At 39.1% G+C, this 24,397-nt stretch overlaps 1 protein-coding gene across 1 annotated transcript in view; it reads right to left on the bottom strand.

Moving 5' to 3' along the window:
• Positions 1-24,397, bottom strand: part of PLLP (plasmolipin) — a 109,543-nt gene that overhangs the window by 7,050 nt on the left and 78,096 nt on the right. Inside the window, exons 2-3 of the mRNA XM_053702093.1 lie at positions 22,156-22,329; positions 20,953-21,072 (exon numbers count right to left, since the gene is read on the bottom strand). Of these exons, the coding sequence (XP_053558068.1) occupies positions 20,953-21,072; positions 22,156-22,329 (294 nt within the window). The remainder of the gene's footprint in view (positions 1-20,952; positions 21,073-22,155; positions 22,330-24,397) is intronic.

Here is a 24,397-nt window from a genome sequence, read left to right as displayed (position 1 = left end):
AAATCTCAGATTCGGACAGTATAATTCCTTCATCTGATGCTGAAGTTGCAACCTTCAGATTTAAGCTGGAATACCTCCGTATACTGTTAAAGGAGGGCTTGGATTCGAGATGTCCAAGATCCTTGGGCTTTGGACATAGTTTCTCAGGATAACAAATTGGAATTCAAGACTTTTCCTCCCAGGGCCATGTTTCACCTCTCAAGATTATCTGTAGACCAGATAAAAAGAGGAACGTTCTTGAAATGTGTTCAGGATCTTTTTTCCCTGGGAGAGATAGTTCCAGTTCCTGTGCCAGAACAGGGCCTAGGCTTCTATTCCAATCTGTTCGTAGTTCCCAAAAAAAGAGAGAACTTTCCGACCTATTCTGGACTTGAAGTGTCTAAAAAAATTTCTCAGGGTATTGTCCTTCAAGATGGAAACTATTCGTTCCATTCTTCCTTTGGTCCAAGAGGGTCAGTTCATGACAACCATAGACCTGAAGGATGCGTATCTTCATGTTCCCATTCTATCTATCTATTGGGTACTTATAGAGTGCAAACTAATCACCCATGAGGGTCTCAAGGCGCTAAGGGATAGAGGATAGGAGAAGGGGGGATGGGCATTCAGTCGAAGAGCCAAGTTTTGAGGTCCTTTCTGAACTTTGTAAGGGAGGTGGATTATCTGAGGTGCAGCGGGAGGGTGTTCCATGTCTTTGCTGCCATGTGGGAGAAGGATCTTCCGCCCCGCTGTGGATTTGCTGATGCAGGGGATAACTGCGAGTGCTTGGTCTGCTGATCGGAGTTGTCTGGCGGGGGTGTAGAAATTTACGCGGTGGTTGATGTATTCGGGTCTGATGTTGTGTAGGGCCTTGAATGCATGGGTAAGCAGCTTGAAGATGATTCTTTTGTTGATGGGGAGGCAGTGAAGGTTCCTTAGGTGTTCTGTGATGTGGCATTGGAGAGGGATGTCAAGGATGAGTCTGGCTGAGGCGTTCTGGAAACGTTGGAGTCTCTTTTGGAGTTTGATGGTGGAGCCGGCGTAGAGTGCGTTGCCGTAGTCTAATTGGCTGCTGACGAGGGTGTGGGTGACTGTTTTCTTGGTTTCGGTAAGGATCCACTTGAAGATTTTTTGTAGCAGGTGGAGAATGTGTAAGCATGTTGAGGTGATGGCATTGATTTGTCGGTCAATGGAGAGTGAAGAGTCCAGGATGAAGCCTAGATTTCGAGCATGGTCGGTTGGGGTTGGAGGGTGACCGAGGGCTGTGGGCTACCAGAAGTTGTCCCATGCGGATTTATTGGATCCGAGGAGGAGGACTTCGGTTTTGTCTGTGTTTAGTTTGAGCCGGTTGTCCTTCATCCAGGTGGCAACTGCTGTCAGGCCTTCGTGGACGTTCTTTTTGGCAGTGGTGGGATCTCGGGTGAGTAAGATGATTAACTGGTTGTTGTCGGCGTAGGAGACAATGTTGAGGTTGTGGCGTCGGATGATGGCGGCGAGAGGGGCCATGTAGATGTTGAAGAGGGTGGAGCTCAGCGAAGAGCCTTGCGGTACACCGCAGTTGACTGGTGTGGGTTTGAAGTAGAAAGGCGGGAGTCTGACTTTCTGGGTCCTGCCCGTGAGGAAGGTGCTTTGCTGCGGATGCCGGCGTTTTGTAGGCGGGTGCGGAGGGTGTTGTGGTCGACAGTGTCGAAAGCTGCTGAGAGGTCTAGGAGGTTGAGGGTGGTGGTTTCTCCTCGGTCGAGCATGGCGCAGATGTCATCTGTGGCGGCGAGGAGGGTGGTCTCGGTGCTGTGGTTGCTTCTGAAACCGGATTGGGAGTGGTCCAGGGTGTGGTTGGCCTCAATGTGGTCAATAAGTTGCAAGTTGATGGACTTCTCTATGACTTTGGCTGGGAAGGGGAGTAGAGAGATGGGGTTTCAGGTCCGTGTACTTCCAGATATCTGGGAAGGTGCCAGTTTTGATGGAGCAGTTGATGGTGTGGCGGAGTCCAGGGGCGATGATGTTGCTTGCTTTCTTGAATATGTGATGGGGGCATAGGTCCGAGGGTGCGCCAGAGTGGATGGATTTCATGATTCTGAGTGTCATCTGTGGTGACAAGGGCTCCAGATAGTCCGTGGGTGATGATTCACAGGGATCATCACAAGTTCCTGAGATTTGCTTTTCTAGACAAACAATTTCAGTTTGTGGCTTTTCCCTTTGGCCTTGCCACAGCTCCCAGAATTTTCTCAAAGGTTCTGGGGGCTCTTTTGGCAGTAATCAGGTCTCTGGGAATTGCTGTGGCACCATACCAGGAGGATATATTGGTTCATGCACAATCTTTTTAACAAGCAAACTCTCATACAGAGATCATGTTGTCTTATCTATGTTCCCACAGTTGGAAAGTGAATCTGGAAAGGAGTTCCCTTGTTCCAGCTACAAGGGTGGTTTTCTTAGGGACCATAAAAGATTCCCTAGCTATGAAGATTTTACTGACGGAGTTCAGAAAATCAAAGATTCTTTCCTCTTGCCTCTCTCTGCAGTCTACTGTTCGGCCATCTGTGGCTCAGTATGGAAGTAATTGGTCTGATGGTCGCTTCCATGGACATCATTCCCTTTGCTTGATTCCATTTGAGAGCTTTGCAGTTATGCATGCTCAGGCAATGGAACGGAGACCATTCGGATTTCTCTCAGAGGATAGATCTAGATCATTCGACAAGACTCCCTTCCATGGTGGCTTTCTCAGGGATATCTGTCTCAGGGTACATGCTTCCGGAGACCTTACTGGGTGATTGTGACCACGGACGCCAGCCTGCTGGGCTAAGGAGCAGTCTGGGACTTGTTAAAGGCACAAGGGCTATGGACTCGGGAGGAGTCAGCTCTCCCCATAAATGTCTTGGAGTTGAGAGTGATTTATAATCCTCTGATGGCTTGGCCTCAGTTGTCCTTACCCCAGTTTATGAGGTTCCAGTCAGAGTTCCTTAGCCATGAAGGAGGTAACTCGGATTGTTCAGTCGGCGGAAGTTCCCAGTTGTCCACTCCTGGAATGTGGATGGCAGATAGACAGCAATTGTGAAGTGGACTTCCTGAGCAGACAGACGTTTCATCCAGGGGAGTGGGCACTCCATCCGGAGGTGTTCTCCAGGTTTACCCTCAAATGAGGGGTGCCGGAATTGGATCTGATAGCGTCTTGGCAGAATGCCAAGCTTCCAAGGTACGGTTCGAGATCAAGGGATCCGCAGGCCGCCCTGATAGATGCTCTGGCGTTTCCTTGGGATTTCAATCTTGCATACCTGTTTCCTCCATTTGCACTCCTTCCAAGAGTCATTGCTCGTATCAAGCATGAGTGAGCATCAGTGATTCTTATAGCCCCTGCGTGGCCTCGCAGGATCTGGTATGCAGACCTAGTGGAGATGTTGTCTCTTCCACCTTGGAGGTTGCCTCTGAGGAAGGATCATCTAACTCAGGGTCCATTCCTTCATCCAAATCTCGTTTCCCTGAATCTGACTGATTGGAGATTGAATGCTTAGGCTTGTCTAAGCGTGGTTTTTCTGAGTCGGTCATTGAGACCTGGATTCAGGCTCATAAGCCTGTTACTAGAAGGATTTACCATAAGGTATGGCGTAAATACCTTTATTAGTGTGAATCCAAGAGCTACTCTTGGAGTAGGGTCAGGAGTCCTAGAATTTTGACTGGAGAAGGGTTTGTCAGTCAGTACTCTGAAGGGTCAAATTTCTGCATCTATTTTGTTGCATAAGCACTTGGCAGGTGTGCCAGATGTTCAAGTTTTTTGTCAGGCCCTGGTTAGAATCCAGCCTGTGTTTAGATCTTTTGTTCCTCCTTGGAGCCTTAACCTTGTTCTTAAAGTTCTACAACAGGCTCTGTTTGGGCCTATGCATTCCATATATATTAAGTTGTTATCTTGGAAGGTTTTGTTTCTTGGTGCTATCTCTTCAGCTCAGAGAGTCTCTGAACTCTCAGCTTTGCAGTGTGATTCGCCTTATCTTATCTTTCATGCCGATAAGGCGGTTCTTTGTACTTTTAGGTTTCCTTCCTAAAGTTGTTTCGGATTGAAATATTAATCAGGAAATTGTTGTTCCTTCTCTATGTCCTAATCATTCTTCTCATAAGGAACGTTTGTTGCACAACTTGGATGTTGTGCGTGCTCTTAAATTCTATCTGCAGGCGACTAAGGATTTTCGCCAGTCCTCTGCCCTGTTTGTTTCTCTGGGAAAGTAAAGGTCAGAAAGCTACTGCTACTTCTCTTTCTCTTTTTTGTGGTTGAGAAGTATAATTCGTTTGGCTTATGAGACTGCTGGTCAGCAGCCTCCTGAGAGAATTGCAGCTCATTCCACCAGGGCTGTCTCCTCTTCGTGGGCTTTCAAAAATGAAGCTTCTGTGGAACAGATTTGCAAGGCTGCAACTTGGTCCTCTCTGCACACTTTTTCTAAATTTTACATATTTGATACTTTTGCCTCGGCTGAGGCTTCCTTTGGGAGAAAGGTTCTTCAAGCGGTGGTGCCCTCTGTTTAGGCCTGTCTGTCTTGTTATCCCTCCCTTGTCAACCTTGTCCTCTAGCTTGGGTATTGGTTCCCACTAGTAATTGAGGATGTAGTGGACTCACCATATCTTAGGAAAGAAAACAAAATGTATGCTTACCTGATAAATGTAACAGAAACAATATATATGTAAGGAGCGCCTAATTGTAAGGCGAGGTCAACACGAGTGGGCCAGGATCAAATGCAAATTGGGTCGTAAATAAATGTTGAAAGAGGAATAAATAGATTACCCACAATAGATCATATCCGGTCTAGCGGAAACACTAAACTTCCGGTCTGGCTTCAATCTTACCGAAAGGGACAAGGAACACTATTCAAATAATAACATTTAAGATAAAACAATTATAAACAAAAGGATACTACTAGGAATCCCTAAATAATAAATACAGGGTCATCACATAACGTAGCTGGCAGGTTAAGATTATACATCCGGTCCCACAATGAACATCCGGGTCATAGGGTCAACAAATGGGCGCAATTCAAACACTTTTGGCGCCATTTGGCTAATCAAACATATAAATTGCACACTCTTACTAACTGTATACCAGTCTTGAAAAAGGCCCTATTGGTGGGCCGAAACGCGTTGACCTATATGGTGAGTTACATTTCAATTAATTACAGCTAATTTAAAACGTTACTGCTCTATGTTGTACTATTTCTTTTTTCACAGGTTTGGAGTTTTTTGGTTCTTTTTTTTGTTTATAGTTGAGCACTATCAAGTATCCCAACAACACTGATGTGTTATTTGTTTTGCATTTACATTTTGGTTTGAAATCCACATCACATTTGAGGAATTATTTTGAACACTATTTTTTAACATCGTATTTTCTGATATATTTTGAGCATTTTTTCACAACTTGATCATCGCAATTGAACACATTTTTTAGATATTTTTATTTTTATTTTCGTCACATTTGGAATAACATACACAAGTTGGATCAGTTGGATCATTGGATTATTTTTGGACTTTTGAACTATTGGATTTGGTATTATTAAAGTTTTTTTAGTCACCTAAGACGAGCATTTAGCATAGGAGTACGAATTATCCCATATCACATTAGACCCCGGAGCGGTCACCATTGTTTTTTAATTTTGATTATATTGTCGACGTCTGTTTTTATTCATATTTGTCATCTGTTTTTATTCATATTTGTCATTTGTTTTTGTTTTTATTAATTGTACCATGGATCCATGTTATTAATTGTATTTGTACCAGATGTTTATGTAAACCTATTTTAACCTATATAGACTGATTTTTAACCCTGAAATTAAATTGACATTTATATGCTATTTATTCCTCTTTCAACATTTATTTACGACCCAATTTGCATTTGATCCTGGCCCACTCGTGTTGACCTCGCCTTACAATTAGGCGCTCCTTACATATATATTGTTTCTGTTAGATTTCCACTGGGTAACTAGAGACCCAATCGTAAGGGAGCTTTAGGTCATATCTCAAGTTAGCGCTGTGGAATATCCAACTTCTTACCTGATAAATGTATTTCTTTCCAGATATGGTGAGTTCACGACCCCACCCTTTTTGTTTTATGACAGTTATTTTGTCTAAACCTCAGACACCTCTACACCTTTGTGTTATTCCTTGTTCCATTTTCTTTCGGTCGAATGACTGGGGGTTATGGGTAGGGGAGTGACACTGAACAGCTTGGCTGTGGTGCTCTTTGCTGCCTCCTGCTGGCCAGCCAATAGGATTTCAGAAACTCTCATCCTATTGGCTGATTTGAATTTGAAGAATAAAATCAGCCAATAGGAATTGCAAGGGACGCCATATATAATTGCGTACCTTGAATTCACTATGCAGTGTACGGCGGCGATCGTACAAAGAGGATTCTCCACGCTCTATTGCTCTGGGGTCGCCGGTCTTCAGTTCCGCTGCCGCTTGGAAGAAGACTTCACCGCCGGACTTCAGGAACCGTGAATACCTATTTGGGGGTTAGATTTTTATTTTTAAATTAGGGATTTGGATGCTGTAAAAGAGCTGAATGCCATTTTAAGGGCAATGCCCATATAAATGCCCCTTTAGGGGTAATGGGTAGTTCAGGATTTTCTTAGTGTTAGTTTTTTTTTATTTTAGGAGCTTTGGTTGTGGGGGGTTTACTGTTAGGGGGAACTTAGTTTTTTTTTTAAAGGTAAAAGAGCTGTTTAACTTAGGGCAATGCCCTACAAAAGGCCCTTGTAAGGGCTATTGGTAGTTAAGTATTAAATTAGGCAGTGTTTTTATTTTGGGGGGCTTTTTAATTTCATAGGGATTAAGTTTAATTTTTTAATTTTTGATAATTTTGTTTATTACTTTATGTAATGTTACTTTTTTTATTTTATGTAATTTTAGCTTAATTTAAACTTATTTTTTTATTTTTAAAGTAATGTTAGGTTTTTTATTTTAATTGTAATTTAGGATTATTTTAATTTATATAATGGGGTCAATTTAGGGGGTATTAGGTTAGGGGATTAGTTATTTGCGTTGTGGGGTTTGGCGGTTTAGGGGTTAATAAATTAGGTTACTTGCAATGTGGGTTATTGGCAGATTAGGGGTTAATAGTTTAAAAAGCTAGATTGCATTGTGGGGATGGCGTTTTAGGGGTTAATATATTAGGTTAATTGCGATGTGGGTTATTGATGGATTAGGGGTTAATAGTTTAGCTAGATTGCAATGTGGGGGATGGCGGTTTAGGGGTTAATAACTTTGATAGATACTTTGCGGTATGGGGGTTGACGGATTAGGGATCAATACATTAGTTATTGCGATGGGGGGGTTGCGGCTGAGAGGTAGATATTGCGCATGCGTTAAGTGTTTCATTTTATTCTAATAGTGAGCGACGGGTAAAATATACGGCGCTGAATATGCGATCAAGTGTAGTGTAAGGTTGGGTTACCATAGTAACCTATTAATGTTTTAGAAATCCGGCATCGGGTGGAAGCATTAACACAACGCTAACTTACACCTACACGAAAAGAGCAACCGCCCGCAAAGTGGAAAACTTTTCAATGGTGTCAGACGATCTGTGAATGTTATTAAATTTTATATATATATATATATATATATATATATATATATATATATATATATATATATTATTTAATATATATAGATGGTTGTATACACCAAATAATTCATTTTATTTGTCAAAATCCAAATGTCACTGTGTGTAATTTAGCACCCACTTCTTTTGAGTACACAGGATACAGACCAAGCCTGTGTCCCAATCGTCAAAAGAAATTGTTTACAAAGTAATCTTAGAAAAGACAATTGGCCTAGTTAATCTCAGACTGTCATTTCAAAGAAGGGCAAATCACTTCAAAAGAGATGGCCATCTACAGTTTGTATATTGTAAATCTTTGATCAGACATAAGATACGCTTCTCCTAATTAAGATAACATTTAAGTTATTTCAAAGAGAAAACATCTGTCTCATTATCTAAGTCACAGAAACCCCTCAGACGTGTATACCAAGATGAGTGATAAACTTATCAGACATGGCCTAAATATATGCAAAGATATGGGGCCCCTATTGTGTTTGAATCCACAAATTCTAGACAATGGAAGTTTGGCCAGGCAAAAACACATGTTTACAGTGTAGCTATTTTGAATTCAATTATTTTTATATATAGCTGATATAATTTTGTTTCTTGTAGAACAATGTGTAAAATGCTGGGTTTCATATGAATGTGAGGAAATACTCAAATGAACATTTTAACAATTATTTCTTTCATTTCAGGCACCTAATAAGTACACAGATAATTGGTATTTTAAATAATATCCTATGTGTTTTCTACACTCAAAAAAGAAACATACAGATATGAAATATTAATCTGTATGGGATAATAATCCAATGTAGATATAATTGTGTGAAAACCACATATATTTGCTGATCTCAAAGCATGTATGTGATGTTGAGTGGATGGCTGAAGAAGGAAATTGAATCCAGGATGAAGATATTATAATCCTTAAATTGTTTCATAGAAAATATGGTTTAAATGCATTCAATACATTATAAGTGAAATACATTCACATGTGGTTTTAAAATTATCAGGAAAAATGATACTGTGTGACCCATGTGTATTTGAACATGTAACTTATTAATATAAAGAAATTATGGCATTTTAAATTAACATTTTTAAGAAATATTTTTACTGTATAGAAACAATTAAAATGAAACTGTTTGTCTGTCTGCTGCCCCTGATGGCCAAAATCCAGTATTACAGCCAAAAGGCCTTTGGCTGTTAAAATTGAAATTTTCCAGGGCCAATCCTACAAGACCTCCCAGGTGTCCAATGAGATGTTCAGCTAGAAGGGCCTCCCAAACCAATTCACCAATGATGGTACAGAACAAAAAGGGGTGGGGTTATATCACATGATAAAACCCCAAGCATAGGATAGTAAAAGATGGCTACTGTCTGTCTGCTAACTGGTAACTGAAATTGGCTGCGTTTGAAATACAGTTACTAAAAGGCATAATAGCTACCCTTACTTTTCCACATGCAAAATACTCCTTTTGTATTCTGAAGTGAAATTGGACCTACTGAGAAATATTGGAAGCTGAATATCTATTTGGTTATATCTTGTAAAGTATAAGAGGTTGCTAAATATAGGTACAATTTTAAAACAAACATCCATTGTTGCTGTAATTAGCAGACTTAAAAGAACAAATTGTATTTTTAACCTTGTGTTTCATAGTCCTATACAGTGTTAAGCTTGTCTGTTGTATGCTAAGTAATTTATCTTTGCAAATATATAAATATATTTTAGAATTTGTCTTAACTGTAGGTAACTAAGAATTTAATTCAGCTTAGATAAATTGGCATAGGAGTTTGGTTGTTGGCACAAATAATATATACAATTTCTGATGTTTTAAATTGAAATTATATAAAATAAATTGTGGCTATATAGCTGATTGTACTGTTTGAATGTTAGTGGTTTAGATTCTTGTATATCTTATTGTGGTATTTTAAATGCAACTCTGATTTGAGAGACTATTGTGAATAAGGCAACTTTTATGATCTATGCATAGCATATTATAATAGTTTAAACGTGTATAATATTGATTCATATCTGGCTTTCTACAAATATATTTCAATGTGTCTATAAATTTTAACTAATAAAAAGAATTTAGGAATTTACATTAATTTTATTGTCTTGGTATATGCATATTCATTGGGGGTTTATTTTAAAGAATAATTATTAAATATATTGTATTATAACCCAGCCATATACTGACAATGGAAACCTGGTACTAAAATGGAGCCGTAAATTACTTTTAGCTGACGGCCACTTCGGTAGCTTACAACTCCATTTTTAACGGCTCAATGAAAGCGATCTCTTAGTTTCTATAAATTACATTCAAGTATAAAAATAAAATAAGCTGTTTGCAAAAAAAAAAGCTTCCTTGAAAAGTTATCTTGTTTCTCATATGTGTGCGTGTGTGTGTGTATATATATATATATATATATATAGTATTAGAGGAAAGAAAAACGAGGAACTGCAGGCTCTGTTTCCAAAGTGGTTAGTTTAATGAACAGTCAAGTGAAATACACAGTCACAGTGTGCAGGGCTGGATCTGACGCGTTTCCCGCATGCTCACATGCGCTTCATCAGAGATCTAGTGGTGTTCACCTGCTATCAGGTTAAATACTGGTGTTAGCCAATAGTGTGTAAGCAAAGCCTAATTGGTATTGTGTGAATAAAACATAATGTGCAGGTGTTTGGTGCAAAAAAAAAGGAAATCTTAAATGTGAAACTCTCAAAAGGAGAAAGTGTTATTAAACAGTGATTTGGTAGGCTGTGCTTGTAATCAAAAAATAACGTGGTTGTGTGTTTATTATAATTAAGTTAGGGAATGGTGACATATTACTAGGAACTAAAAACTAAAGTTTAACTTTTTAGTAGTTATGCTATACTTAAAAATGTAAGCACAACGAATTCAGCAATCACCACAGTGATAGGCAGGATTGTACTCTAGGGGTGTAGGAAAAAGAACTATTATCAAAAGCTCACATTATATATAGAAAACTTGTAGTTGAGCACAGGAGATAAGAATAGAAATGTAAATAAGGATAAAGATGCAGATTGAAAAGGATAAAGGTAGCAACTCTATTGTTTGGGTACTACAGGGCTTTTCTTGCTAATGCCTAATATTACACACTATCCAGGGCCAGGCAGTTGTTATTATATATTATAGATTTATAATAAATATTTATTTGTTTATTTCTTCGTTTATTTGTTTATTTATTTATTTGCCACCTGTATGTGCTGGTTATTAATTACAATTTGATTGAAAATTTAACATGGTGGCTGTATTGCTGGACAAGGAAGGTGTTATGTAGTAATTCGGGAAGTGTGAAAATATGGTGTTCCTGCTATCCTAGGTAGCAAAGTAATTGCTACAGGTTTCAACTGTCCTGTACAAAAAGTATCTAGTTGGAAGTTGAGTTCCTAGGTGATAGCGAGATGGCATGAATAAGTGTGAAGGGATGTATGATGTGGGTAAATGTTTATTGAGGACAACATTCGTTTGGCATGTATATAGTGAATACTTGTAAATTGCCTGTTGGACTCAATCCTAGGTGATCCTATCTATATGGCACCCAGGTCGTTACCCAAATATGTGTTTCACACTCCTGTTGGACCTATGATGGTGGTGACATCCTATAGATCCAATATATATTATTTGAAATTTATATACAAGAGTAGATGCTATTAGGGAAGGGAGTCTCAAAAAAGTGCAATGTTGTTTATAAAGAATTTAGTGAACTGATAATAATAGAATGATAAAATCATTTTAATACGTGATGTAACCTAGAATAAACCTATATATCTGTAAAAATCTTTTTAAAATAAAACACATTATATTTTTATATATAAAACCGATGAACACTCATTGGTTGTAGTTGTTTCATTTTTATATATTTATATGTGCCAAGGGGCAATGGAATTCGACTACAATACTAGATAGGGAGAGGATAAGAATGCTCTGTACAGATAATATTGCTTTAGTAGCAGTTGGCAAAGGACTTGTAGATTAATCTATAAATAGATCCAAGTCTTGCCTCATATTCATGCCTTTTGGGCTTTTTGTCTGCAAGGTAAAGATCCAAAAGGCTTCTTTCCTCTGCAGTTTACTGATTCTGTCACCTCCTCTAATATCCTTTCCTATGTGATCAATACCTAAGAATGAGAATAAATGTTTAATGTGTACGCCATGTGTTCAAAAATGCTTTGCTACAGGTGTTCTAGGGACTTCCTCTTCCAGTGATAATAGATGTTGTCTAATACGGTCCTTGAGGGGACGTGTGGTAAGACCTACATATTGTAGGAGACACTGTTGGCATGTAATTAAATCAATTACAAATTGACTAGTACAATCTATTCTTTGTTTGATTTGGAAAGTCTTGCCTGTATTTGAGGATGTGAACTGATCTTTCTTCTGGGTATAATTACAGCTTTTGCATGTGCGTCCACACTTGAAAAAGCCTGGATGTAAAGTTAACCAGTTTGTGTTGTGTTGAGGTTTTGAGGTAAAGCTTTTTCTTACTTTATCTCCTACTGTGGGAGCTCTTTTGGCTACACATTTTATTTGCTGTCTAGTTATGTCTTTAAGTTTATGGTCACTTTGTAGAATGGGCAAATATTTATGTATTATTTTGCAAATTTCATCATACTGTCTGCTATACTGGGTGGAGAAGACAATTTCTGTGTTCTGTCTATCTCTGGTGCATTTGTTTTTGTTTTTCCTATTTGTGTTAGCAAATAGTGTACGTCTGTCTAATTTTCCAACCTCTTTTGCTGTTTTTGTCAGAGTTGTCTTATTGTATCCTCTCTCCACAAGCCGGGCAGTGATTTGATCAGCTTGTTCTTGGTACTGTAAAAAATTAGAGCAATTCCTCCGGGCTCTTATATATTGGCCCTTCGGTATGCCTCTTATAGTATGTTTAACATGGCATGAATCTGCCCTCAGTATTGTGTTATGTGCTAATGCCTTCCTGTAGATAGAGGATACAATGTTGTTATTAGTATCTATGGTCAACTGTAAGTCTAGATAGGCAATAGATCTAGGGTGGACATTATATGTAAAGCTCAAGTTGAAGGGGTTGGTGTTTAGTAAGTCAACTAAATGTTGGGCTTCTCTTTGGTTAATGGGGTTCCAGACAATTATTAGGTCGTCTATGAAACGGCCATACACTACTACATTGTCTCTGAGGGGGAAGTCTTCGGCATAAATGGTGTTGATTTCCAGCCAACCCATGTATAAGTTAGCATAGGCCGGGGCGAATTTGGCCCCCATGGCTGTGCCGCAGTTTTGTAAGTAGAATTCCCCCCCAGAGACAAAGTAGTTGTGGGTCAGTAAAAAATTGGCTGTAGACACTACAAATTCTATAAAGTTGTCAGAGAAGTCAGTGTACCGTCTTAGCATATTACCCAAGGCCTCCAGGCCTTTTTGGTGGGGTATGCTCGAATATAAAGCTGTCACGTCGATGGTCAGCCATTGGAAAGTGGGTTGCCAATGTATTTTCTCCAGTTGAAGGAGTAAGTGGGCACTATCTCTAATGTAGCCAGGAAGGGCCATTACAATGGGTTGGAGTACAGAATCCAGCCAGGCTCCAAGTCGCTCACACAGGGACCCTATGCTGGCTACAATGGGCCTCCCTGGGGGTTTTATGAGAGTTTTGTGAATTTTGGGCACGACCCTGAAAGTGGGGACTAGAGGGTCTTTAGTGGACAGGTATTCCTTTACCTCCTGCGAGATATGACCCTCTTCCAGTGCCGTGTCCAAAAATGAGAGTAGTTCCTGGCTGAACATTAGTGTGGGGTCATGGCTGAGTTTAGTGTAGGTGTTAGAATTGTCAAGATGTATTTCTTTCATGTAATTAGCAAGAGTCCATGAGCTAGTGACGTATGGGATATACATTCCTACCAGGAGGGGCAAAGTTTCCCAAACCTCAAAATGCCTATAAATACACCCCTCACCACACCCACAATTCAGTTTTACAAACTTTGCCTCCGATGGAGGTGGTGAAGTAAGTTTGTGCTAGATTCTACGTTGATATGCGCTCCGCACCAAGTTGGAGCCCGGTTTTCCTCTCAGCGTGCAGTGAATGTCAGAGGGATGTGAGGAGAGTATTGCCTATTTGAATGCAGTGATCTCCTTCTACGGGGTCTATTTCATAGGTTCTCTGTTATCGGTCGTAGAGATTCATCTCTTACCTCCCTTTTCAGATCGACGATATACTCTTATATATACCATTACCTCTGCTGATTCTCGTTTCAGTACTGGTTTGGCTTTCTACAAACATGTAGATGAGTGTCCTGGGGTAAGTAAATCTTATTTTCTGTGACACTCTAAGCTATGGTTGGGCACTTTGTTTATAAAGTTCTAAATATATGTATTCAAACATTTATTTGCCTTGACTCAGAATGTTCAACTTTCCTTATTTTCAGACAGTCAGTTTCATATTTGGGATAATGCATTTGATTTAATCATTTTTTCTTACCTTCAAAAATTTGACTCTTTCCTGTGGGCTGTTAGGCTCGCGGGGGCTGAAAATGCTTCTTTTTATTGCGTCATTCTTGGCGCAGACTTTTTTGGCGCAAAAATTCTTTTTCCGTTTCCGGCGTCATACGTGTCGCCGGAAGTTGCGTCATTTTTTGACGTTATTTTGCGCCAAAAATGTCGGCGTTCCGGATGTGGCGTCATTTTTGGCGCCAAAAGCATTTAGGCGCCAAATAATGTGGGCGTCTTATTTGGCGCGAAAAAATATGGGCGTCGCTTTTGTCTCCACATTATTTAAGTCTCATTTTTCATTGCTTCTGGTTGCTAGAAGCTTGTTCTTTGGCATTTTTCCCCATTCCTGAAACTGTCATTTAAGGAATTTGATCAATTTTGCTTTATATATATGTTGTTTTTTCTCTTACATATTGCAAGATGTCTCACGTTGCATCTGAGTCAGAAGATACTACAGGAAAATCGCTGTCTAGTGCTGAATCTACCAAAGCTAAGTGTATCTGCTGTAAACTTTTGGTAGCTATTCCTCCAGCTGTTGTTTGTATTGATTGTCATGACAAACTTGTTAAAGCAGATAATATTTCCTTTAGTAAAGTACCATTGCCTGTTGCAGTTCCTTCAACATCTAAGGTGCAGAATGTTCCTGATAATATAAGAGATTTTGTTTCTGAATCCATAAAGAAGGCTATGTCTGTTATTTCTCCTTCTAGTAAACGTAAAAAGTCTTTTAAAACTTCTCTCCCTACAGATGAATTTTTAAATGAACATCATCATTCTGATTCTGATGACTCCTCTGGTTCAGAGGATTCTGTCTCAGAGGTTGATGCTGATAAATCTTCATATTTATTTAAAATGGAATTTATTCGTTCTTTACTTAAAGAAGTACTAATTGCTTTAGAAATAGAGGATTCTGGTCCTCTTGATACTAATTCTAAACGTTTGGATAAGGTATTTAAAGCTCCTGTGGTTATTCCAGAAGTTTTTCCTGTTCCTAATGCTATTTCTGCAGTAATTTCCAAAGAATGGGATAAATTGGGTAATTCATTTACTCCTTCTAAACGTTTTAAGCATTTATATCCTGTGCCGTCTGACAGATTAGAATTTTGGGACAAGATCCCTAAAGTTGATGGGGCTATTTCTACCCTTGCTAAACCTACTACTATTCCTACGTCAGATGGTACTTCGTTTAAGGATCCTTTAGATAGGAAAATTGAATCCTTTCTAAGAAAAGCTTATCTGTGTTCAGGTAATCTTCTTAGACCTGCTATATCTTTGGCTGATGTTGCTGCAGCTTCAACTTTTTGGTTGGAAACTTTAGCGCAACAAGTAACACATCGTGATTCTCATGATATTATTATTCTTCTACAGCATGCTAATAATTTTATCTGTGATGCCATTTTTGATATTATCAGAGTTGATGTCAGGTTTATGTCTCTAGCTATTTTAGCTAGAAGAGCTTTATGGCTTAAAACTTGGAATGCTGATATGGCTTCTAAATCAACTTTACTTTCCATTTCTTTCCAGGGTAACAAATTATTTGGTTCTCAGTTGGATTCCATTATTTCAACTGTTACTGGTGGGAAAGGAACTTTTTTACCACAGGATAAAAAATCTAAAGGTAAAAACAGGGCTAATAATCGTTTTCGTTCCTTTCGTTTCAACAAAGAACAAAAGCCTGATCCTTCATCCTCAGGAGCAGTTTCAGTTTGGAAACCATCTCCAGTCTGGAATAAATCCAAGCCAGCTAGAAAGGCAAAGCCTGCTTCTAAGTCCACATGAAGGTGCGGCCCTCATTCCAGCTCAGCTGGTAGGGGGCAGGTTACGTTTTTTCAAGGAAATTTGGATCAATTCTGTTCACAATCTTTGGATTCAGAGCATTGTTTCAGAAGGGTACAGAATTGGTTTCAAGATGAGACCTCCTGCAAAGAGATTTTTTCTTTCCCGTGTCCCAGTAAATCCAGTAAAAGCTCAAGCATTTCTGAAATGTGTTTCAGATCTAGAGTTGACTGGAGTAATTATGCCAGTTCCAGTTCCGGAACAGGGGATGGGGTTTTATTCAAATCTCTTCATTGTACCAAAGAAGGAGAATTCCTTCAGACCAGTTCTGGATCTAAAAATATTGAATCGTTATGTAAGGATACCAACGTTCAAGATGGTAACTGTAAGGACTATCTTGCCTTTTGTTCAGCAAGGGAATTATATGTCCACAATAGATTTACAGGATGCATATCTGCATATTCCGATTCATCCAGATCATTATCAGTTCCTGAGATTCTCTTTTCTGGACAAGCATTACCAGTTTGTGGCTCTGCCGTTTGGCCTAGCTACAGCTCCAAGAATTTTTACAAAGGTTCTCGGTGCCCTTCTGTCTGTAATCAGAGAACAGGGTATTGTGGTATTTCCTTATTTGGACGATATCTTGGTACTTGCTCAGTCTTTACATTTAGCAGAATCTCATACGAATCGACTTGTGGTGTTTCTTCAAGATCATGGTTGGAGGATCAATTTACCAAAAAGTTCTTTGATTCCTCAGACAAGGGTAACCTTTCTGGGTTTCCAGATGGATTCAGTGTCCATGACTCTGTCTTTAACAGACAAGAGACGTCTAAAATTGATTGCAGCTTGTCGAAACCTTCAGTCACAATCATTCCCTTCGGTAGCCTTATGCATGGAAATTCTAGGTCTTATGACTGCTGCATCGGACGCGATCCCCTTTGCTCGTTTTCACATGCGACCTCTTCAGCTCTGTATGCTGAAGCAATGGTGCAAGGATTACACGAAGATATCTCAATTAATATCTTTAAAACCGATTGTTCGACACTCTCTAACATGGTGGACAGATCACCATCGTTTAATTCAGGGGGCTTCTTTTGTGCTTCCGACCTGGACTGTAATTTCAACAGATGCAAGTCTCACAGGTTGGGGAGCTGTGTGGGGATCTCTGACGGCACAAGGAGTTTGGGAATCTCAGGAGGTGAGATTACCGATCAATATTTTGGAACTCCGTGCAATTTTCAGAGCTCTTCAGTTTTGGCCTCTTCTGAAGAGAGAATCGTTCATTTGTTTTCAGACAGACAATGTCACAACTGTGGCATACATCAATCATCAAGGAGGGACTCACAGTCCTCTGGCTATGAAAGAAGTATCTCAAATTTTGGTTTGGGCGGAATCCAGCTCCTGTCTAATCTCTGCGGTTCATATCCCAGGTATAGACAATTGGGAAGCGGATTATCTCAGTCGCCAAACGTTGCATCCGGGCGAATGGTCTCTTCACCCAGAGGTATTTCTTCAGATTGTTCAAATGTGGGAACTTCCAGAAATAGATCTGATGGCGTCCCATCTAAACAAGAAACTTCCCAGGTATCTGTCCAGATCCTGGGATCCTCAGGCGGAGGCAATGGATGCATTATCACTTCCTTGGAAGTATCATCCTGCCTATATCTTTCCACCTCTAGTTCTTCTTCCAAGAGTAATCTCCAAGATTCTGAAGGAATGCTCGTTTGTTCTGCTGGTAGCTCCGGCATGGCCTCACAGGTTTTGGTATGCGGATCTTGTCCGGATGGCCTCTTGCCAACCGTGGACTCTTCCGTTAAGACCAGACCTTCTGTCACAAGGTCCTTTTTTCCATCAGGATCTGAAATCCTTAAATTTAAAGGTATGGAGATTGAACGCTTGATTCTTGGTCAAAGAGGTTTCTCTGACTCTGTGATTAATACTATGTTACAGGCTCGTAAATCTGTATCTCGAGAGATATATTATAGAGTCTGGAAGACTTATATTTCTTGGTGTCTTTCTCATCATTTTTCTTGGCATTCTTTTAGAATACCGAGAATTTTACAGTTTCTTCAGGATGGTTTAGATAAGGGTTTGTCCGCAAGTTCTTTGAAAGGACAAATCTCTGCTCTTTCTGTTCTTTTTCACAGAAAGATTGCTATTCTTCCTGATATTCATTGTTTTGAACAAGCTTTGGTTCGTATAAAACCTGTCATTAAGTCAATTTCTCCTCCTTGGAGTTTGAATTTGGTTCTGGGAGCTCTTCAAGCTCCTCCGTTTGAACCTATGCATTCATTGGACATTAAATTACTTTCTTGGAAAGTTTTGTTCCTTTTGGCCATCTCTTCTGCCAGAAGAGTTTCTGAATTATCTGCTCTTTCTTGTGAGTCTCCTTTTCTGATTTTTCATCAGGATAAGGCGGTGTTGCGAACTTCTTTTGAATTTTTACCTAAAGTTGTGAATTCCAACAACATTAGTAGAGAAATTGTGGTTCCTTCATTATGTCCTAATCCTAAGAATTCTAAGGAGAAATCGTTGCATTCTTTGGATGTTGTTAGAGCTTTGAAATATTATGTTGAAGCTACGAAATCTTTCCGTAAGACTTCTAGTCTATTTGTTATCTTTTCCGGTTCTAGAAAAGGCCAGAAAGCTTCTGCCATTTCTTTGGCATCTTGGTTGAAATCTTTAATTCATCTTGCCTATGTTGAGTCGGGTAAAACTCCGCCTCAGAGAATTACAGCTCATTCTACTAGGTCAGTTTCTACTTCCTGGGCGTTTAGGAATGAAGCTTCGGTTGACCAGATTTGCAAAGCAGCAACTTGGTCCTCTTTGCATACTTTTACTAAATTCTACCATTTTGATGTATTTTCTTCTTCTGAAGCAGTTTTTGGTAGAAAAGTACTTCAGGCAGCGGTTTCAGTTTGAATCTTCTGCTTATGTTTTTCGTTAAACTTTATTTTGGGTGTGGATTATTTTCAGCAGGAATTGGCTGTCTTTATTTTTTCCCTCCCTCTCTAGTGACTCTTGTGTGGAAAGATCCACATCTTGGGTAGTCATTATCCCATACGTCACTAGCTCATGGACTCTTGCTAATTACATGAAAGAAAACATAATTTATGTAAGAACTTACCTGATAAATTCATTTCTTTCATATTAGCAAGAGTCCATGAGGCCCGCCCTTTTTTTATGGTGGTTATGATTTTGTATAAAGCACAATTATTCCAATTCCTTATTTTATATGCTTTCGCACTTTTTTATCACCCCACTTCTTGGCTATTCGTTAAATTGAATTGTGGGTGTGGTGAGGGGTGTATTTATAGGCATTTTGAGGTTTGGGAAACTTTTCCCCTCCTGGTTGGAATGTATATCCCATACGTCACTAGCTCATGGACTCTTGCTAATATGAAAGAAATGAATTTATCAGGTAAGTTCTTACATAAATTATGTTTTTTAATTCTTCCACATAGTCTGAGGTGTTTAAGATAACCACCGCCCCTCCCTTGTCCGCCTGGGTCACTACTATATTAGGGTTTTCTTCTAATTCTGCAAGTGCATTCTTTTCTTGTAGTGTGATGTTATATTTCAATGTGTTTGTCCCTTTCAAGGAGTCATTTAATGCAAGAATGTCTCTCAGTACTGTTTCCTGGTATAATTCTATGCTGGTGCTTCTAGCCTGGACTGGATAAAAGTAGGACCTATCCTTATGATTGAAGTTATGTGTGGGGGTGGTGTTCCCTGGAGTGGTATGCTGTAGAGTTAACAAAGTGATAAAGTTACACTGGTCTTTGTATAGCAGGCCTGTGTGTGTGTTTTCTGTTTGTGTGGGTAAAGTGGAGAGAGTGAGAGAAGGGTCAGTATCTATTCCAGTAAAGTGCTTTCTTAAGGTAAGCTTACGAACCAACCTATTTACATCTATCACTGTAGAAAAAACATCAAAGTTAGTGGAAAGTGCAAAGGTGAGACCTTTATTCAGAATAGATATTTGTGCAGGTGATAATTGAGTGCTAGACAAGTTTATAACATTGCCTATTTCTTTTTGTTTTTTGAGGCTGTCCTGCTGGGGTATCTATGTGGTTGACTAGCGCTTTTAGGAGTGCTGGTTTGGTTCGGGGTCTTTACCAGGGCTGCTAGTGTAGTTCTAGGTGAGGCAGCGGTGCCTGGTGAGGCTGTAGTGCCTATGTCTGTATCTCTGGGTGGTTCTACCAGTTCAGTAGTAAAAAACAGCTTCCTTGAAAAGTTATCTTGTTTCTCATATGTGTGCGTGTGTGTGTATATATATATATATATATATATATATATATATATATATACCGACAAACAGAATCTAAAGTTTACCGGCAATTAGAAAGGAAGAACACAGAAGCACACAGTGTTCTAGATCCCAATTTAATCAGTAATTTTGTCCGTTAATTATTTTTCTTATCTCAAGTCATTTTAAACTGTTTTTCAATCCATCCACTACATGATTCATTAATGGTATTAGTACCTTTAATCAATATGATTAATAAATATTGCCCCATATGGACTTTCTATTTCTTAAGCTATAAACATGTAAATTAATCTTAACCAATGTTAATTAACAGTATATTAATTCACACTTGGAAATTTGGTGAGACATACTAATTGTGGTATCTCAGGGTTTACTGGAACATAGAAATTCATACAACAAAATCCAGATGGGATCAAGTCCTCAGCTGGAGATCTTTCACCACAGAAATATATTCATTTGAACTAACTCTTTCAAAGGGTTCAGTTTGCAGCAGATAGAATGTTATAAAACAGCAATTGCCACAGGAAGTTCTAGACAAAGCAGGGAAGTATAGGGTGCAAATGTGGGTGAATAAAGGGTGCAGGGGAAGAGAGCAGATAGTGACTTACAGTACATAAATGGTGCAGGGCAGGAACCTACACGTTACTGATGCCATTATACTTTTTAGAACTATACTTAATGTATTCATATAGAAACATAGATATTGACTGCAGATAAGAGCCATAGGCCCAGCAAGTCTGCTCGATATTACCTAATAGTATAAACTATCAATAAGTGCTTGTTTTCACACCTACACATACTCAGTAACTGGCATAAGGAATCCTTGTATATCCCCTAGGTCATAGTGATATAAAGCAACAGTGTAAGACCCTGTGCTGTCTTACCGATGCAGCTGCTCTTTTATTGTAGCTTTCTGTAACTTTTGATGTTGTTTGAACGGATGCTGCGCAGGTGATAAATCCAGTTATATACAGGAGGGTGGCTGCTACGTGATAACCAAGAATCTGTAGAGAGAAAATTGCTCTGTTAAATTCACAGAACCCTGATAATTTTGTTGGGCCAAAGTGATGTTTTAGTCGGACAGGGTTTTCCCCACCAGAAAACTGCTTCAACGGCAGTGACATTAAAAAATTATAAAATATATATCTATGGCCATAACAATCACCATAATTAATTATTTTTCACATCACATAGAAAGTAAAGTTGTTATTGATTTCAAATGACTATTGAAAATGGTTTCTATCAAACGTAAAAATAAAAGACCTGTTATGGTTAGGATGTCTCATATACTCATTTTGAAACTACAGACTATGGGGCCGATTTATCATGCCCTATACAGCCCCTAATGCCTCTGTTTCCGCACAAGCCTTCAGGCTCGCCAGAAACAGGAGTTAAAGGGACAGTCTAGGCCAAAATAAAGATAGGGCATGTAATTTTAAACAATTTTCCAATTTACTTTTATCACCAATATTGCTTTGTTCTCTTGGTATTCTTAGTTGAAAGCTTAACCTAGGAGGTTCATATGCTAATTTCTTAGACCTTGAAGGCCACCTCTTTTCAGAATGCATTTTAACAGTTATTCACCACTAGAGGGTGTTAGTTCATGTGTTTCATATAGATAACACTGTACTGTGCACGTGAAGTTATCTGGGAGCAGGCATTGATTGGCTAAACTGCAAGTCTGTCAAAAGAACTGAAATAAAGGGGCAGTTTGCAGAGTCTTAGATACAAGATAATCACAGAGGTTAAAAGTATATTAATATAACTGTGTTGGTTATGCAAATCTGGGGAATGGGTAATAAAGGGATTATCTATCTTTTAAAACAATAACAATTCTGGTATAGACTGTCCCTTTAAGAAGCAGCGGTCCTTAACTCCGGTGTACAGCAATCAGCATTTATCCGGTGGACAGCAATCGGCGTTTATCGATGTGCGGCGGACATGATCTGCTACAGTGGAGCATTTCTGTCCGCAGGATAATAAATTGGCCCCTACGACAGTAAAATAGATTCCCATAGACCGTTTTGTTAGTGCAAGGCACTCTTCTGTTTTTGGGTTAATTGAATCACCATAACATGAACACTTACTACTATAGGCCATGGGATGATGGTCATCTTTCTCTGCAGCTGCAGCATGTAGATCACAAACAGGATGAGAGTCACAAGCCAGCAGAAAATGGCTACAAACATCACCCAGCCATAAGCGCTGTACTGTCTGTAATTAGTATCTGCAATTAGCGCCCAAACCAGGAGACCCAGAGCCTGCAAGACAGAAAGATAGGGTAAATATGGCTTCTTGACCCAGCAACATTTGTTTGTGTAAGATCATCAGATAATCCTTTACATACACAGTCACTAGCTGTTTATAAACTTAAAAGCATGTTTTACATCAATATGTCTTATTTTAAGATTCAATACATTTTATAGAGACATCTTTAAAGGGACAGAAAAATACAAATTAAAGTAATGGTAAACGTTACAAGTTTTGAAATCAGTTCCGGAATCGAAGTGATATTTTATAGGGACTTTAATTGATCACTTCTAATGAAAATGCAATGTGCCATTCTAATACATCCCGCTCGGCCACCCACATCAAAACTCATATTTTGTGCTAACAATTTGAACTGTTCTCCAATCAGCACTCTAGCTATAAAAAAAAGTGCCATATGGCTAGTGCACCGATTGGAGAACAATTTAAACCGTTAGCTCACAAAAAAATATGAGTTTTGAAGTGGGCAACTGGAGTGCAGGGTATTAGAATGGCACAGATGCGCTAAAATGTCACAGTGCATCTTTATTAGAAGTGATCAGTTAAAGTCCCTATAAAATATCACTTGGATTCCGGATCTGATTTTAAAACATGTAAAATTTAAACTTTCATGATTAAAGGAACATTGTACACTAAATTTTTCTTTATATAAATGTTTTGTAGATCGTCCATTTATATAGTTCATCTGGGAGTGTTTTTGTAAAAATGTATAGTTTTGCTTATTTTTAAATAACATTGTGCTGGTTTTCAGACTCCTAACCAAGCCCCAGAGTTTTAAATGTATACTGATGTATACAGACTTCACATTGATTCTTTGCTAAATTGGGAGCTTCTAAGTAAGTTTTTAAAGTTTTTATACTGTATTTCTCTTACATGGTGTATCCAGTCCAAGGATTCATCCTTACTTGTGGGATATTCTCATTCCCTACAGGAAGTGGCAAAGAGAGCACACAGCAGAGCTGTCCATATAGCTCCCCCTCAGGCTCCGCCCCCCCAGTCATTCTCTTTGCCGCTCTAACAAGTAGCATCTCCACGGGAGAGTAAAGTGAATGTGGTGTTAGATTTGTAGTTTTTATTTCTTCAATCAAGAGTTTGTTATTTTAAAATAGTGCCGGTTTGTACTATTTACTCTGAGGCAGAAAGTGATGAAGATTTCTGCTGAGAGTAAAAAGATTTTAGCATGTTGTAACTAAAATCCATTGCTGTTCCCACACAGGACTGTTGAGTACCGGAGAACTTCAGTTGGGGGGAACAGTTTGCAGGCTTAACTGCTTTAAGGTATGCTCAGTCACTTTTTTTCTAGTCAAGACTTGGTAATGCTAGAAGACTGACAAGGATCCCCATGTGGGAAGGTAACCCATATTCTGAGACTCAGTATAGAAGGATGGCTTAGTTAAAAGGGCTTAAATCACTGGTGGACACTGTTATGGGGAAATCAATTATTTTATTACTATAATCTGATATTTGTACCAGTGTTTATTACATTTGGAACACTTTTTGGGGTTTTACTAAGCCTGGCATATCTTTAGACACCTATTTTGGCTTGGGAAGGCCCCACAACTCGAGTGAAGAGGGAGGGGGCCTAATTTTCGCGCCTCAGTTGCGCAGTTCTTTTGCAAGACAGCTTCATGCAGCTTCACGTGTAGAGTCCAGAGATTGCTAGAAGGACTCCAGAGAGGCTTATTTTCATCCAAAACTAATCCCCAAGGAAGGTAGGGCCACAGCAGAGACTGTGGCATGGTGCTGTAGCTTGTTAAACCGGTGGCCTGCTTTAATTTGCTCCGGTTTGGGCAATAAGGGGTTAATTGTCTTGAAATTTACTGTGCAATCATTTCAAAGCATTAGGATCATATGGTGAAAATTTCATAAAGATTGGATGTTTTTTTGAGATTTAGTCAAAAAAGTGTGCGCTTTTTATTATTTAAAGGCACAGTACCGTTTTTTCAAAAATTGTATTTTACTGTATTTGAGTGCTGTCTAAGTCTGTTTAACATGTCTGAGCCTACAGATAGACCCTGTTCTATGTGTTTAATAGCCATGGCGGTACCCCCTTTACATTTG

This window comes from Bombina bombina, chromosome 1 (genome assembly GCF_027579735.1).
Source record: "Bombina bombina isolate aBomBom1 chromosome 1, aBomBom1.pri, whole genome shotgun sequence".
NCBI lineage: Eukaryota > Metazoa > Chordata > Amphibia > Anura > Bombinatoridae > Bombina > Bombina bombina.
Note: the sequence above shows the minus strand (reverse complement) of the source record. Positions and strands in the feature narration are given on the sequence as shown.